This window comes from Clupea harengus, chromosome 23 (genome assembly GCF_900700415.2).
Source record: "Clupea harengus chromosome 23, Ch_v2.0.2, whole genome shotgun sequence".
Lineage (NCBI taxonomy): Eukaryota > Metazoa > Chordata > Actinopteri > Clupeiformes > Clupeidae > Clupea > Clupea harengus.
The window spans coordinates 16,613,198-16,631,442 of NC_045174.1; the positions used below are offsets into that span (position 1 = coordinate 16,613,198).

General features: G+C 46.8%; 1 protein-coding gene and 1 long non-coding RNA gene across 2 annotated transcripts in view; both read right to left on the reverse strand.

The window, feature by feature from the left end:
• Positions 1–13,778, reverse strand: part of LOC116218634 — a 69,025-nt gene extending 55,247 nt beyond the window's left edge. Inside the window, exon 1 of the long non-coding RNA XR_004162953.2 lies at positions 13,402–13,778. This is a non-coding gene — a long non-coding RNA (uncharacterized LOC116218634). The remainder of the gene's footprint in view (positions 1–13,401) is intronic.
• Positions 13,779–14,154: 376 nt separating this feature from the next.
• si:ch73-127m5.1 (neurotrypsin) overlaps positions 14,155–18,245 on the reverse strand; it is a 47,765-nt gene continuing 43,674 nt past the window's right edge. Inside the window, exons 12-14 of the mRNA XM_031561111.2 lie at positions 17,937–18,059; positions 17,282–17,562; positions 14,155–16,676 (exon numbers count right to left, since the gene is read on the reverse strand). Coding sequence (XP_031416971.1) covers positions 16,348–16,676; positions 17,282–17,562; positions 17,937–18,059 — 733 coding nt within the window. The 3' untranslated portion in view covers positions 14,155–16,347. The remainder of the gene's footprint in view (positions 16,677–17,281; positions 17,563–17,936; positions 18,060–18,245) is intronic.

The following is an 18,245-nucleotide window of genomic DNA, read 5'->3' on the forward strand; positions in this document are numbered from 1 at the left end:
GGAAATGCAGAAGACGAAGAAAAGAAAGCATAGAGGAATGTGCAAAAGAATATGCATGTGTGTGTGTGTGTGTGTGTGTGTGTGTGTGTGTGTGTGTGTGTGTGTGAGAGCGTATAAAGTGAACGATGCAAAGCTGAGAGATAGTATATGGGAGCGAGAGTCTGTGTGCATGTCAGTTTGCGTGTGTGTGTGTGTGTGTGTGTGTGTGTGTGTGTCTGTGTCTGTGTGCGTGTCTGTGTATGCATGTCTGTTTGCGTTTCTGTGTGTGTGTGTGTGTGTGTGTGTGCGCGTGTGTGTGTGCGTGCGTGTGTGTGTGTGTGTGTGTGTTTGCGCGCGTGTGTGTGTGTGTGTTTGCGCGCATGTCTGTGCGCGCGTGTGTATATGTATCTTTGTGTGCATGTCTATGTTTTGTGTTTGTGTGTGTACTTGTGCTTATTTGTGAACGTGTTTATTTGTGTGAGTACGGGTGAGAATAAGTGACCCAGGCAAAGCTGCGAAAGAGCTCACAGATGTAACTATGATGTCACAGATGTAACTATGTGCTGCTTGTGTCTACGGCACAGATGTAACTATGTGCTGCTTGTGTCTACGGCACAGATGTAACTATGTGCTGCTTGTGTCTACGGCACAGATGTAACTACGTGCTGCTTGTGTCTACGGCACAGATGTAACTATGTGCTGCTTGTGTCTACGGCACAGATGTAACTATGTGCTGCTTGTGTCTAAGGCGTAGTTCCAAAGGAAGGGAAACTCAGCCCCTTCACCCAGAAGCACACCAACATAATAATCCATCAGTGGCATCTTAAGCTCCAACTCCGTACCCCCCCACCCCCCCATCCCCAGCATTCAAGCTAGGCCTCACCCTGCCTGCACTGCCTCTCTCTCTGGTCGCCGGATGATTCATAGTGAAGGCTCCAGCCAAAGGAGCACTCATAATGAACAGTATGGGTCCGCCCTCCACCCGTCTGCCGTACTGTGCTATTGGATTTCCCTATAGATCAGGAGATGCGAACAAAACCAAAGTCGAGGGCTTGAGCGCGCACGCACGCACGCACGCACGCACGCACGCACGCACGCACGCACGCACGCACGCACGCACGCACGCACGCACGCACGCACGCACGCACGCACGCACGCACGCACGCACGCACGCACGCACGCACGCACGCACGCACGCACGCACGCACGCACGCACACACACACACACACACACACACACACACACACACACACACACACACACACACACACACACACACACACACACACACACACACACACACACAATCTGTATAGCTCTGTAATACTGCGGGTTGCTTCAGATAAAAGCATATGCTAAATGAATAAAGGTAAAGGATCCATATTGATAGGAGTTCCTTGCACTGTCCTGTAAGGTGCTTTGTATAAAATGAAATAAAATAACTGTCAAATAAAATACATAAAAGCAGTCAATGCAAATTCTTCACACTCATAAGGAATTGCAATATATCCTGCCCAGGAGCATGAGAAACATGACAAAGCAGCCGCGGTGACCACCAAACACGGTCCAAACGGTGGTCTTATGGTCACAAAGAAAAAAGGCCCTCACCCTGACGTTGCTTAGACTCCTGGGGTCAAGAAACAAACTGAGGTGTGAGTGACAGCCACCGACTGTAGTGTGGGAATGAGGGGAGGCCATTGAGAACCATCTCAGGCAAAGGGGCAAAGACACTTTAGAAACTTAGACTAAATCATCACAGAGAGCAACAAAAGGTTGTCAGATCTGTTTGCATCAGAAGTTACATTAAGGAGGCCCCTTAACCCAATTTGAGATGCTTGTTGTACAGACCTACACCTCTGAATGTGGAGTAGGTAACATTACTGCTCTTTACTGGAAAAAAAAACACATCAACCACAAGAAACATACTTTTTTTTTTACACACCGATATAATTACAATAAAAGCATCATACACAAGTTTGCTGTGTGTTAGCAGCAGCAGTTGCGAACAGTGTGGATGTGTGTTAATATCCCGACAGAAATATGTGCATACCAGACCTATACTGAGAGTTGCTTTATATACAATAAATAAAATGAGTAAATATATACAATTTATTTGAATCCGATTCTCTGGGACATTATACACATTAGAGCAAAAAGCAGCTGTGAAGGGTGTGTGTGTGTGTGTGTGCAATCTGGCAGAGAGCTCGACTTCTCATGTCTCTTCGGCAAGGACACCATGTTGGGCAACATGTTCAACAAACTCATACCCGTCACACCATGTGGGGGTAATTAATTGCCCGTCACACCATGTGGGGGTAATTAATTGCTAATTAGAAAGCCCAGAGCAGTCCAAGAGAACATCTTTCTTTTTCTCAGTGAATGCTAATTTAGCGAACGCTAAATTAGAAAGATAGTGGTAGGAACAGCAGCTCTCAGCATCATCCAGTCTTTCTGAAAGTCTGATAAGCCTGATAGCCTGCTCTATAATCGCCAAATCACGTTTGCATCAAGGACACTCACTTTTTTCCAGCTTTCACTTCATGTTTTCAAGGACTCTACCCAAGGCAGACATGAATATGATCACCAGGCAGCATCGACCAGGTCCACTACCACGTTTGGCATCATTCAACAAGTAAATATAAGTAACAGACTCACTAGCGGCTGCATATATCATCCCTGCAGCCCTGTGACACACTAGCACTGCACATCATCCAAGCGTAGCGTAGCGTAGGCTACTGAGCTACACTCATGTCTGCACACTTAAAGTCTGAATGAGATGCACTTGCACTCCTAATGGGAACCAGTACAGCCAAACACACTTAAGTGTGTGTGTGTGTGTAACAGACTTAACTGTGTGTGTGTGTGTGTGTGTGTGTGTGTGTGTGTGTGTCCGATTGTGGTGCACTTGCAATCCACATGGGAACCAGTACAGCCAAACAGACTTAACTGTGTGTGTGTGTGTGTGTGTGTGTGTGTGTGTGTGTGTGTGTGTGTGTGTGTGTGTGAGATGGACTTCCACTCCAAATGGAAACCAGTACAGCCAAACAGACTTAACTGTGTGTGTGCGCGCGTGTGTGTGTGTGTGTGTGTGTGTGTGTGTGTGTAATGGACTTGAACTCCAAATAAGAGCTGGCCCAGCCAGACAGACTTAACTTTCCACACAGGACTGGGAGACAAAGGAGTGATGAAAAGCAAAAAGCCTGATGAGCTAAAATAATGAAGCCCGCTGGTATTGGCCCAGAGAGGACCACACAGGTAACAGGTAGGTGGAGACAGAAATACTACAAAGATAATGAGTCCAATAATACAAGCTCACAGGGGAGGGGACATTAGAGAGAAGGTGAGAGAGAGAGAGCAAGAGATAGAAAGAAAAAGGAATAGAGGAAAAGAAAGAGCAGGAGAGAGAGAGAGAGGTAAAAAAGAAAGAGAGAGGGAGAGAGAGAACCCGCTCTCAGGGTCAGAGCAGCAGTAACAGCAGAAAGTAGGCCTTTGAGGATCACCTGCTAAAAAACACACACCATTAGCACGGCAGCCCCATCCAACACACCCTCCCAGCTTCTCCCGACGACCTCAAAAATGGAGGAGTCCGACACACTCTCCTCTGCCCACGTAAATAGGCCACACACACACACACACACACACACACACACACACACACACACACACACACACACACACACACACACACACACACACACACACACACACACACACACACACACACACACACACACACACACACACACACACACACACACACACACACACACACACACACACAGGGAGAGAGAGAACAGACCCCTGTACACCAGAGACAGAGGGGGAGCAGCGACAGGCAGGGGTCTGGAGAAATAAAAAGGGAGGAGGGGGGGGGGGTCCTTTTCTGCAAATCCCTACAGCTCAGGGAAAGCAGAGAGAGAGAGAGAGAGAGAGAGAGAGAGAGAGAGAGAGAGAGAGAGAGAGGGAGGGAGAGAAAGGCAGCAGAACATCCTCCTGAGGGTTGGGGACAGAAGAGATTAATCTCTACAGTGAGAAGCCCCACGCTCTTCTGATACTACTACTACTACTAGTAGTAGAAATGCCAATGGGGAGAGAGAAAGTGTGTGTGTGTGTGTGTGTGTGTGTGCAAGAGAGACACAGAGACGGTGATGATGGTGCTAGTTATGCAAGTGTGTGCATGTATGTACTAAAAATACTCGAGGAATGAGCATGTATAAGCGTGTGTGTGTGAGTGAGTGAGTGAGTGAGTGAGTGAGTGAGTGAGTGAGTGAGTGAGTGAGTGAGTGAGTGAGTGAGTGAGTGAGTGAGTGAGTGAGTGAGTGTGTGTGTAGGGATTGGGTGAACCTAGGAATTTTTGTACAATCACATGACCTGAGCTGGAACCCTGACTACCCACTGAGAGTAATACTAGGTGTGTAACCACACACACACACACACACACACACACACACACACACACACACACACACACACACACACACACACACACACACACACACACACACACACACACACACACACACACACACACACAGTAACTGTTCATTCATCCGCTTCACAATAGAAGTGCCTTTTCCTTAAGCCCCTTTCAAAGGTCGCTGCCTTTGACTTGACTGCTGAGTAGATCAGGGCTCTTTTTCTCTTCCACAATCTTTCAGTCTCGTCCCCCTCTTTTCTCTCTTTTCTTCTCTTCCTTCTCTCCGTTCCTCCCCTACTACTGCACCACCTGTTTCTCATTTGAAGAGAATATTCAACACATAATCTGGTAGCGTCAAAGCCCCTGGCTGGTCCCAGGTTCTCACGAGACCACGGGAAAAAGAGAGAGGGAGTCAGAGAGAGGGGGGGAGAGAGAGAGAGGGAGAGAGAGAGAGAGAGAGGGAGAGAGAGAGAGAGGGAGTGTGAGGGAGTCAGACAAACAGACAGGCGGGCAGGGACAGAGGGATATGGAATGAAAGAGAATGGTGGAGAGGTGTGTGTGTGTGTATGTGTGTGTGTAAGAGCCAGAGAGAGTGACAGAAAATCCCATTGTGAGTGCAGCCAAAAGCACAATGGCAAAGTGGAGGATCTCATTACACACACGTATGCCCGTGAACGAGGAGAGGGGACTCCAGAGCCAATCCTGTATTTGTTCAAAAGAGAAGCGGAACAAAGGAGCTTTTCTCCACTGCTCTCCACCTCTTTCTCTCCCTCTCCCTCTCCCTCCATCTCTCTCTCCCTCCATCTCTCTCTCTCTTCCCCCATCCAACAGCTACCTCACCACAACCAATGCCAGACGTCCCAGGATGGGAAATTGAATTCAAGTTCATATTCATGGCCATGGCCATAGTAAGCCATCATAACAATTAGTAAGACAAAACAACGCAAGGAGCAGCGAGCAATCAGCAACAAGCAACGAGCAATGAGCAGCAAGCAAAATCGGCCTTGCATGTACACTAAAGCCAAATTATTTGGCTAATTTAGCTTTAGTTTGTGTGCAAAAGACTTTGCCCGCTGCTTGGCACTTTGCTGGTTGCCCATCATGGGTTCCAAATCCAGGGAGCACAAGATGATGGTGATCAAGATGATGGTGATCAAGATGTGGAGCTCCACAATACTGGTGGATAACTTTTTCTTTGGTGTGCTAACTAGCTAAATGTCAATTTAAATGTGAACAGGAACACTCACTCACTCACCTCACTCACTCACTGTCACCAGGAAGCACTGATAAAGATGCATCTTTGTACAATACTAGAGAATAAAAGTGTGCTAACTCGCTAAATGTCACCGTAAATGTCAAAAGAAACTCACTCACTCTGTGTGACTGAGATCTCACTCCAGTGACAAGTGTGACTGCAGCCGCTGGGATGGCTGGCCTGTACCATCTCTGTGTGCCAGCTCAGGTGCCTCAGAGTCTGATCAACAACTCAGGACTGTCACCTCATCCTCATCCTCATCCTGGACCATCCTCTGTCCATCAGAATGTCTCCATCTCCCTCTCCCTCTCCCATACTGTGGTCACATACATTCCATCAAACGTTGAAAAATGACAAAATGTGCCTGGAACGTTATCATGCAAATATATGCAAATAAATGCAAATGTGGCTCCCGCATCTATAATGAATCACTCTGATGGCACACGCACACACACACACACACACACACACACACGACTGTAAAGACAACAGAAACATGTTCCTGTAACACAACACCTGATATCTGCCGACTCCGGCCCACGCCCGGCCCACGTCCGGCATATGTCTGGCGCAGATTCTCACCGGGTCGGCGCAAGAGCCTCCTTTAAATGGTGGCCATCTGGAAGTTAAGACGTAGACTTACGTCTGACTGTCACGATCTGTGCTGTCATGCAAACATGAGGTTACGAGATTCAAATACAAACCACGCTAACACTGAGGCAAATGATAGCACAAACATGGGAACTGTTTACTTTGGGGGGTGGGGGGACTGGGGTGTAAGGGTTTAATGGACTCGGGGTCACGGTGCGTACAGCTGTCGTTTAGTGGCAGGGGGAGTGAGGCCAATCCGTGTTGTTTACACAGCTCTGATTAAAAGAGTGCATTAGTGTGAATGACAAGCGACAGTGGAGTCCCCGGGGGGCCAGACAGAGAGGGGAAGGGGTGTGTGTGTGTGTGTGTGTGTGTGTGTGTGTGTGTGTGAGAGACACTGACAAGAGAGTGATTAAAAAGTGCACTCTCGTCAGATTTTCCTGTGCTTCAGCCTTGTCTCCGTCCCTACACCATTGCATATCTAAAAGGCTTGGAGAAAAAAGCCACACACACACACACACACACACAAAGAAATGCTGTGCTGACAGAAGCTGATATGAGATGGAACCGTCCGGAACAGCTACCAGAACAGCCCCTAGAGAACCAGCGCTATAGAACTTCAAGACTTCAAGGTCTTTAAAGGTGTTTAAAAGGGACCTAGATGAGGGTTCTTTTATCTTGCTTTAAATACTTACAATTCTGATGTCTTAATTAATTCAGTCTGTTATTTTAAAACATCAGTCAAATGATTTCCCAAATCAGGCCTGTTTAACTGTAATTTTATGTTTGGGATGCTCCATCATTTACTCAGTTTAGAAATGGAGTTGCTAGCTTTCGGCTCTATGTAGGTAATGTAGCTCCTGTTGCAATTTATATCTAGTTCCTATTCAAAGGGTTGTTGACTGACCCACATCATGTTGTGAGATTCAGATATTGTGATGCATTGAAATAAATTGTGATATTGACCTCACTTATTCATGGAGCAAGTGCAATAGCATGTTGGGTGAAAACATACAAATGTAAAAGGGGCATTACTTTGCATTCTACATTTGTTGTTTTTTATATACGTATATATTCCTAGCAGTGTACCAAGGACGCAAGCCAGAATGTCCCTGAATATCGGGAAATATCCCATTTTCACTGTTCCATCGGAATTCATTTTAGAAGCCGCCTTATTTTTGTCAACAAATAGATTACCTGAATCTTTGACACCCTCACTCTGTGTCACTCCGAGATTCTTCAGAGCTTTTGAGGATTTTTCAAAGTCACCTTCCCTTCCCCTCCCCCTCCCCTCCCCCCCCCTCCCCTCCCCCCCCCCCCCCCTCCCTCCACCTCCCTCCCCGGCTCAGCAGGACTGTGGCTCTGCCATCTTGATGGACACATTCCATTTCCAGATGGAGTGATGGAGATAAACATCTAAAGTGGATGGGAAAGGAGCATGACACCAGTGGGATTCAGAAAGGTGTACATCAGAGGGAGAGAGAGAGCGAGAGAGAGAGTGTGAGAGAGAGAAAGAGAGAGAGAAAAGAGAGAGAGAGCGAGAGAGAGAGAGAGTGTGTGTGTGTGAGTGAGAGAGAGAGAGAGAGTGTGCGAGAGAGAGAGAGAGAGAGCAAGAGAGAAAGAGAGCAAGAGCAAAAGAGAGCGAGCGAGAGTGTGAGAGGGAGAGAAAGAGAGAGCAAGAGAGAGAAAGAGAGGGAGAGAGAGAGATGACTCACAATAGAAAGTCCACTTCAGTAAGGCTCTGTAGTGGCCTCTTAGAAGCTCTTTCCCTTTCATTTGTGGGCTGTGAGTTGCTGCAGGGTTAAGACGTCTATGGTGTGTCTGTTTAGCAAACCATGCATCTCCGCTTGAGTGGTCAAACTAAGAGTGCCATCAACTGGGATTGTGGACCTAAGTGTCTAGCCTTAAATAAAACGTACACACATTATGCATTCATTTAGCACAACCTCTATTCATGGGTTTCTTGGAGCACTGCGTAAACACCAGTACAGTGTAGTATTGTGCACCTGCGGTGGCAGCAGGCCTTTAATTCTTTCATACATGTAATTACGTTAATACTGCCTCTGCAGACTGAAAAGAGAATCTAACTCTCAGGAAAGAAAGACTGCCTGTTACTCTACTAACAGGTGTACTATACTATATGCAAGCACCCTCACACAGACACAGTAACAGACACAGACATCACAGCACGGTGATCCTTGTGCACAGGAAATATCATCTCTTTCCCTTACAATGTGAAATGGATGTGGGGCTTAGGTTTGCCTTTGAACATTATTCAGTTGTAGTCCAACATCTAAAACATCTGAAGGATCTACCACTTCCTATCACCTTATTCTTCCAGGTTTTCCAAGAAGAGGGAACGATAGGAGGCCGGTATCAGGCCAATCACACAACACCAGTTCCCAGAAAGAGAAGATAGAAGCATCAGTCTTATCTGGCATCAGTGTATCTGAAGATGGTGACACTACTCTCTCTCTCTCTCCCTCTCCCTCTCCCTCTCCCTCTCCCTCTCCCTCTCCCTCTCCCTCTCCCTCTCCCTCTCCCTCTCCCCCCATCCTCAGATGTGCTTGTCCTGGCTTCACTCAGTTTAGCAAATCAGCCAAGTACAGCATGGATCTGTAAGTCTTTAAGTAAGGGATACATCAGGGTTGCATGAGGGTGTGGCTTTAAGTAAGGGATACATCAGGGCCTATTCGAAGTGTCCTAATATTCAAAAATAGAGAACAAAAGAGCGGACATCTTCGACATCATTCTGCACATTAGGAGGCGGATCCAGCGCGTTTTGGAGGCGGATCCAGTGTGGTTTGGAGGCGGATCCAGTGTGGTGTGGAGGCGGATCCAGTGTGGTTTGGAGGCGGATCCAACGCGGTTTGGAGGCAGACCCGGCGCGGTTTGGCCCTGCTCAGAAGAAGGTCCACAGTCTGGTGCCCATCAGATTGTAATGGAAATGCAGATGCGGGCTCAGCGAGGCCAGAAGTGCCAATAGAACAACCCAAGAGTGCCAATGGAACACCCCCAAGAGTGCCAATGGAACACCCCCAAGAGTGCCAATGGAACACCCCCAAGAGTGCCAATGGAACACCCCCAAAGGTGCCAATGGAACACCCCCAAAAGTCTCACTCTATTCAGACTTATTGGTATAATAGCATTTGTTGTGCCAGAGCATTTCTGAGGAGGACTGAAAATAGTAACAGAATATAAACATCAGTGTGTTTCTGTTATCCAACTGTATTCTGACAGCATTTTGCATCTGTGTGTGTGTGTGTGTGTGTGTGTGTGTGTGTGTGTGTGTGTGTGTGTGTGTGTTACCAGTAAAGACATGTCCCTGGTCGTGTCAGGTGAAACACGAACTGTGCGTGCTGACTGTACCTGGAAATGCAGTTCAGGGATAATTAAGGTGAGAACAGGAGAGGGAGAGAGATTTTTTTTCCCCCCAAAACTATCAGTGTAGTCAGAAATGCTTTAGCAATACAAAGTGGGTTTATCTTATGCCAATAAAGCCCTTTTTGAATGGGAATCTGCCGGAGAGCAGAATAGGCAGAGGGGCAACTGCAGATTCAGACTGAGAGAGAAAGAGAAAGAGAGAGAGAGAGAGAGAGAGAGAGAGAGAGCTCCTGCACATATATCTCACATCAGTTAAAACTTGGCGGGCAGAGAAATGGCATGTAAATCCACAGAGAAGATGAAATATTCATAGTGTGTGTGTGTGTGTGTGTGTGTTTGTGCTTTGAGGGCCAGACTGCCATTATTTTTGCAGCAATGCTGTTGAATGTAGAAGGGACTTGCAGTGACTTGGGACTGTATCTGTTTTTGTCTGCCTGTTACTGTCTCACTGCCCCTCCGACTGTCTCTCACCGTCTCACTGACATCCTGTTCCTCCATCACTGTGTCAGTCTCTCCCTCCCCCCCCCCCCCCCCCCCCCCCCCCCCCACTCTCTCTCTCTCCCCCCTCACTCTCTCTGACACGCACAATGTTTCTCACTCTGACACTCATCTTTCTCTCCCTCTTGCCCTCACTCATTCCATTCTAACTCTGTCTGTCTGTCTGTCTGTCTGTCTGTCTGTCTGTCTGTCTGTCTGTCTGTCTGTCTGTCTGTCTGTCTGTCTGTCTGTCTGTCTGTCTGTCTGTCTGTCTGTCTGTCTGTCTGTCTGTCTGTCTGTCTGTCTGTCTGTCTGTCTGTCTTAGCTCATCTTGCTGGCTCAAACAAGCAATCGATCTCATAGCAGTCCAGGGTGCTGGGGGAGTAGAAGCTTTGGCCCTTTCTAGATCTCGTTCTCTCTCCAAGGTGAAGGTGTCCGACCACAAATAAAGAAAGGATTAATGTGTGCGGCAGGGGGCAAAAAAAATCGAAGAGCCCATCCAAATCTACTATAAAAATAAAACGATAAAAATCTGTCTGATGGCTCGCAGCATCAAGGTGTTGAGAGACTGCACTCAGCACCCAGACCTCAACATTTACCCACTAGTGTTCCAAGGCCGAGCTGAGCCTGTTCATCTCCAGCAGAGCACAGCAGAGCAGGACTGGGGCATGGAGGTGCCACAGTTTCAGAAACAGGGCCACGCTATCATCAGAGAGAAACAGGTGTCGTCGCAGCCTCCTCACCACACACACACACACACACACACACACACACACACACACACATGCTGGCACTTATATGCACACACACATGCTGGCACTTGTCATCAAAGCCTCACAGAGGAGGGGGACGATAGGCAGAAAGGACGAAAGGAGAACACACACACACACACACAAACCACATTTTCCACTTTCCACTACAAGTGAAAAAAACAGATGAATAATGGATGCCTGCTTCCCGGCAGTTCCACAATTTGATCTCTGACCAGACAGTTCTGTTGCTCCCCGCGGTGCCACCCCCATCCCATCCCCCCACCCACTTCACTGATTCCCTCTCCACCCCCATTCTCCAGTCCATCTCCTCCTTGCCACCATCCCGTACTGATGCCCTGCAAAAGCGGCAATCCACTGCCTCCCCACGCACTCTCTCGCGCTCCATTTGCCATGCTGACAGGCTACCGCCACACAAAGCAGAGGTGACAGTTGCTCCAGGCGGCAAAAAGCCTCAACTCCCAGCACACATCTCCCTTTTTCCCCCACATCTGCCATCGTGACAATTTGGAGGGGAGGAAATCAAGTTTTAGGACTCAATCATCCGGTCTTTTACGCATTTAGCTTAATTAAGACGCCTGGAACAGGAGCGTGAGGTAGAATGAACGCGCCAATGCAGAGATGAAGCTACGACTAGGGCCGATGATTTACCGTCTTGTTTTGACAGACAGTGCGAGACAGACCGGTGGCAGGAATTGAAAGTCAGACACCTCATCACTCTGATTCATCGCCAGACAGCCGATACAAATCGAAAATCAACACCGACTATGTTCATTTTACAAATCAATTACTTCTTGGCAGTAACAGGCGTGCGTTTTTACTTTTTTAACAATGCAAAATCCATCATCGTCTACTGTGTACTGTGCCAGTGTTTCACACAAAAAAAAAACATTCGTCTGGTACTTAATTTTCCTGTCCAATGATAAAGTGAGAAACGGTACTCTAAAGTGTGTGTTGGGCGTAGAAATAGTACCTAAAAAGCATTGGATCACAAGAAGGGACAAACACCGGAGGAGATATCGAGACAGATAGAAAGAACGAGAGAGACTTCCGATGCGCAACAGTGCCGCTCTTACGAAAGGACGATACCTTAGCACAGCCTTGAGATGCTCGTGTGAATATAGTCTTTCTTTATCAAGTGGCCAGTCATGCATGCAGCCTGGTAAAAAGCCATCGGGACACAATCTCGCCAACCGTTTAAGCAGTAAAGGTAGTCTTTATCTGGGCGTCGCAATCGCACAACAGAACCCAACTTTACTTAGATCTCACGCAGTGCGTGTTGGTCCCTGAGGAGCGAACATCAGCCCATTGACAGTGAGAGGAGTCCAAAGGCCATATTACAATGCCATTTTGGTAAACGCATTGTCGCGCACATTAATTTGCATACACAGACAGCAGCTTTCTTTTTTTTAATGACAAGTTATGGACATCATGATGCACCCAGTAGACTCCCATTCTTCTCTAGCCCACGACATTCGTTGAGTGTTCAGTCACATCACAAAGACCTTTAGTGAACTAAATTAAAGGCTGTGACAGGCCTATAATTAAACCTGCTCGTCCTCTTTCTTAAAGTTGTAACTTCATTGACTGCGACTCAAAATGTATCCCCTCGCCTACGTTGTCTATAATAATAACAATAGCCTGAAGTCGGTCCCTGAATTATTGATTGATTGATTGATTCTGTTGGCCAGTGTCAGTTGCCGTAGGCCTACTTCTGACGTAGAAATGTGAAGAAAGAGACCAGACTGAAGAGACGGAATGTTGAAGAAAAATGTGAATGTAGGCTTGTGCCTAGTATTGCCACAAGACTGAATCTCAGCATTAACCAAGAGGGAACGTAATTGAAGGCTACATCTCTTACTAACGTGTTTATATTTGGCCAAGTCAGTCCAACCACTTTCCAAAACATGTTTACAATCAACACACAGGAACTAGCATACGGTTTTAATATACAACTTGTACAAAACGTGTTATTGATTTGTGTGTCAGTGTGTCGATTTCTTAGTGTTCGTACAAGAAAACCCTTGGGCTATGGAAAAAACGTGTATAAGGCACATATTGCCATATAGACGTCTAGCACTCATTAAAGGTAGACTTTCGAAAGAGCGAAATGCAATAGAGAACGACTATTAGGCTACAGTATATGTATATTTACATTTACAACTACTCACTTAATAAATACGCCTATTTTCAAAGCGACTTTACGTGTGAGGTAGAGCGCATAGCTGTCGGACAAACAGCAAACTTTCTGAAGCAACAGACAACAGTGCGTCCAAACAGACGTCTTAAACGCAAGTCGCTTCCAACACCGAAGCAATACTCAATGCAACTGCAGTTAGTTGCCTCAAATGCAATACGTCCACTGACGTTACAATGTGACTAACGCTATTTTATCTATCTAGGTTAGCGTATTCTGCTCGCATGCCACATAGCAAGTGAGGTCATGCCAGTAGAGCTGGCAGGCTACCTTTCAAACGCAACGAATATATCTGCCGCTGCCGCTGCAGAAATGAAAGCATCCACTCACCGTTTCCTAGTTGTTAAGCAGTCCACCTGAACGTCCCCACCAAAATGAGCCAAGTTAAAATGACGCAATTTATAACTACAACTTTGAGATGCTGCTCGAACGCATCCTATGCTTCTCCGCCATCTTCATTCTCCGATGGTCAGGCGCCGCTGATAGGCGCCTACCAAGTACGCCCGGAGTATGGGAGGGACCCTCAAACACCGCCCCGGCACGAAGTCCGCCTCATTTTTGTTTACCTTCTCACTGTCTCAGCGGCTTTAGGTTGATGGGTTGAAGAGCCACAGATGTAGTGTGAAGGTTACCCTTACTGACATACCTAACATGGTTTGGATACGTTTTTACACAATGCCACATTAGCTACACCTGCGGGCCATCTTATAGATCACTGGAACACAATGTGTATGATTACAAATGAAAACCCTATCTCCCGATCAACCAAAAGTCTTCGTGGTAGGTTACATGAGTAATTGAAAATACCAGCAGATTGGTAAATAATAATAATAATAATAATTATTATTAATAATTTCTTTCAGTTAAAATATTCCGCGAGCAGCCTGGAATCTCCATCTTGCTTCAATATCGCCACCTCCCGTTATGAAGCACAATCCTCCGGTTGCACGTGAACTGCACACCTCGGCTCAAACTCATAGAACTGTGCTTGCATAGCTGTTAAAAACTGCTATGATGGCAACACATTTTTTGTTTTGAAACAAACTAAACTGCTCTTTGATGAAACACAACGACAAAGCAGGATGTGTCACGAGAATTCATTTATTTTGGCACTTGTCTCACATGGAAATACTGATAGCATTTTATTTCATTACCGTTTCATTATCAGAGCCTGTCAAAGAATGATGGCATGAAACATCAAACACCACAAACGACCAGACAAATTAATGCATGACATGCAACTCTTTCCTCCGTCTTCCATAAGCGTCCTCGGTTAACCCTTTACGGCATGAAGAACTCGAGTGAAGAAGGCTGGGTCAAGAAGGGCTCTTTAGATCCATTCCGGTGATGACAAGGGGTACGGTGCAGGCATCATTCGGGTAAAGGGCAGGGCGGCAGGGGATGAAATGCCTCCGAGGACACAGGCAACTCAGATCGCTCGGAATCATATCACGTTTGCATTACGTACTCGAGAGAGAACCGCAGAGAGAACTCGAGAAAAGACCATTGACACAAATACAAATAAAAGTCTTGCTGTCACATGATGGATACGTTACTGCACCAGATGCACTTACAATGGAGATATCTACACAGAGACTTCATTCGAATAAAAACATGTTTCATGAATAAGTCGGAATGGGACAAATAAACGTTTTCAGTGGGTGGAAGAGACATTTCACAGATTAGGTCTAGGCTATCTAGTAGCCTGTGATTCATAACAATAGTCTACTTCCTTTCAACAAACCCACGTTTCCCCTAAAAGTCCATCGCAATGACTTGGATGGAATACTTTTGTACACGTCTCCTCTCCTGTAAGGTAAAGTTTATCAACAATCCTGAAATTTCACACCAAAGTTGTCCCAATCAATAACACAATGTCGCCACCTAATGGGGCATTCACGTACACGCAGCTTTCTGCAAAGCATATCGAACACTTGCGCCCTTTTCAAAATCATTACACAACATCTCAAACTAAAATTTTAACAAAATACAGACATGGTTGACTAATTATTGGCACCCTTTGAAAAAACAACACTGTGTATGAGATGGGCTATCCCAAAATGATAAATAGCCAATATTAACAACTTATATTAAGGAGCAAACATTCGCATCATTTATAATGGCACTAGAGAAAAGCTATTGCAAAAAATAGTCCGCACCTTGGAAAAAGTGGCTATTCGTGACAACAGAAACACGACATTATTACAAGCGTCCTAGTCTGTTACGGAAGAAAAAAAACGCTATGCACCAGAAATCTGTTTACAGTCTTTACTCGGACCACGTCGTCTAGACCACAACACTACGGAAAAAAAGAGTATAAGTCTATAAGAATACGCACCTAAATCCACTGACAACTTGTCCTCTCGTTACCCCTGCGTGCGCAGCCGAGATCTTGCTACTGTAAAAGTAACTTCCTAAACGCGTCCATTGTGTATTACCAAAAATACTCTTTCGCTACTCCCGTAATATGTTCAATTCATAAGTCCAATTATTGAATTGTTAACATCACAATAACACACTTCTTGAACTCAGAAGAGGCGTCGTTAGTTTAGATGATGAACAACCTGCATAGGCTACCCAAAGAGAGCACTTGTATGAAAAGATATTGTGTGGCGAATTCTGAGACCACTGTTGTGGAGGCTTTCTCACCCAATTTGAATCAGTGAGTGTTGTTTGAAGACTACCAGCCCGCTTGTATGGTAAGAATGACTATACTGCACATCCAGTGAACACCTACAGTCATTGAAACAGAAAGCACTGACCCTATCCATTCACCTGCCAGTTTCATGATGAATCCACACTGCCATTCTCTACCATGCTAAAGGCTCAGACAGTGGTACACAAATGGCTTTTCTCTTTTTTTGAAGATACCATACATAGAGTTAACATGCACTGTGGCCTCCTGATAGCAACTAAGACATTTTAATGTACAATAGACCAAAAGACACACTATAGCTCAAGACGGTCTGGACTGAGAGAAGAATCTTGAAAGACTGCCTGAAAGATTTTTGTTGCCCTTCTTTGTTATATATATATAACCAAAGTGCTGGCTTATAATGCAAGAACCAGCTTCTGATAACGTCTGAGTAAGAGAAAAAAGTAGAGTAGAGTAGAGTGACGTTCAACTGGACGATCCCAGACTGTTATGGCATTGGCGTAGAGCACGTCGTCGTCGTTTTTCTTTTTTTTTTTGAGCAGGCTCACTGTCTCTTAATCAACCCCGCCTCCAGATAGTCTCGTGAAGCCAGCCGGAGGGCTAGTGGTGTGGCCGGGAGCTCAGACCTGGAGCGGGGCGGTGCTGTGCGTGACCTGCTCGATCCACGGCAGGTAGCGGCTGACCCGGGCGTAGACGCCGGGCGAGGAAGGGTCGCCGCAGCCGTGACCCCAGGATATGACGCCGGTGAGCACCCAGCGCTCGCCCTCGGCCTGGCACACCAGCGGGCCGCCGCTGTCGCCCTGGCAACTGTCGGCGCGGTGGCGGTCGGAGAGGGTGCCGGCACAGAGCATGCTGTGGCTGGTGTAGCGCTCGCCGTAGCGCTTCTTGCACTGACCGCCGGGGAGCAGCGGGACCCAAGCCTGTTGGAGGAAGGCGGGCTCCTCAGAGTCTGAGGAAGAGGAGGGAAGAGAGGAGAGGAGAGGAGGGTGAGGAAAGGATAGGAGAGGAGGAGTGGGAGATGATGGGGAGAGGAGAGGAGGGGACAAGAGAAGAGGGGGTGGAAAAGAGGGGAGGGGAGGGTAGAGGAGAAGAGAGAGAAGAGGAGGGAGAGGAGAGAGGAGGGGAGGGGAAGGGAGAGGAGAAGAGGGTGAGGAGAGGAAGAGAGGAGAAGAGGGGGTTGAAAGGAGGGGAGGGAGGAGAGAAGAGGGGGGTAGAGAGAAGATGAGGGAAGGGGAGGAGCAGAGAGGAAAGGAGAGAAGAGAATATAAGAGAACAGAGAAGAGAAGAAGAGAGGAGAGGAAGGAGAGGAGAGGATCAGATTGATTATGTGAGAACAGGAGAAAACAAGTAAATTAATGGAAAGAATAGGTGAGGATAAAAAAGAAGGATGAAAAACAGATTGTAATTATTATTATTATTGTTATTAGTGGTAGAAGTAGTAGTGGTAATAGTAGTAGTAACAGTAGCAGCAGCAGCAGTAGTACTAATAGTAGTAGGAGCAGCAGTAGTAGCATTAGCAGTAGCATTAACAGTAATAGTATTGATATTCCATACCTGACACCCCCCAGCCAGTGATGACACAGGAGGCAGGTCTCTTGCCCCACTTGCTGCCCTGAGCAGGAAGGCAGGCTGCATTGGTGTGGGGGTTAAAGGCCACGCACTTGCCCTCTGTGCCTCGCAGCCTGATCAGGGCGATGTCATGCTCCCAGCTCTGGGGTGCGAACTTCCTGTGCACGATGATGTGCTCGGGCGAGAGCATACGCTCAAAGTCGTCCTGCTCGGTGGTGTGGTGGTCGCCCAGGCGAACCAGGTAACGAGACGGGTCGGTGCCAAACCTGAACATTTACAAAAATATTATCATTTTTATGTTTATTATCTATGGGCTACTTCACCTTAATTAATAATACAAATGTTGCACATTTCATAATAAATTATAATTTATGTGACTACCCTGATTTTATTTCCCACTATTATTATGTCATAAAGAGTATTACGTCATGTGTGTATCACTAACTGTTCATTCTATGCAATAAGTTACAATACCTTAAATATAACAAAAGCACAAAAGATACATTCAATAAACAGATATCAAAATTTCAATCACTTCAACAGTCTTGACTTTTTTCCTCAACAGCTTTCAAAACAAGCCCCCCCCCCCCCCCCTCGCACTTCCCCTTCCCCTTCCCCACCAGCAGGTGTCGCCACTCACTTCCTGAAGCAGTGTGCGGCGGTGAGCACCCAGCAGGCGTTGATGAGGGTGGCTCCACACAGCGGATGGCTCCCCCTGGACTGGGAGCGCAGCCATAGCGACGCCTGCCAAGGCCAGTCCCCCCTGCAGGCACACAAATTGAACTCCCCTCAGATTTTATAGCCCAGGACCCAGGATCTCGGGGGGGGGGGGAGGTTTTTTGGCACGACATGGCCACTGGGTTTTTAAAAAACGGCCCCTTTAAAGTGGTACCACCGAGGGAGAAAATGGATTGGCAGAGATGAAAGGTTGATTCAAGAAACGATGCTG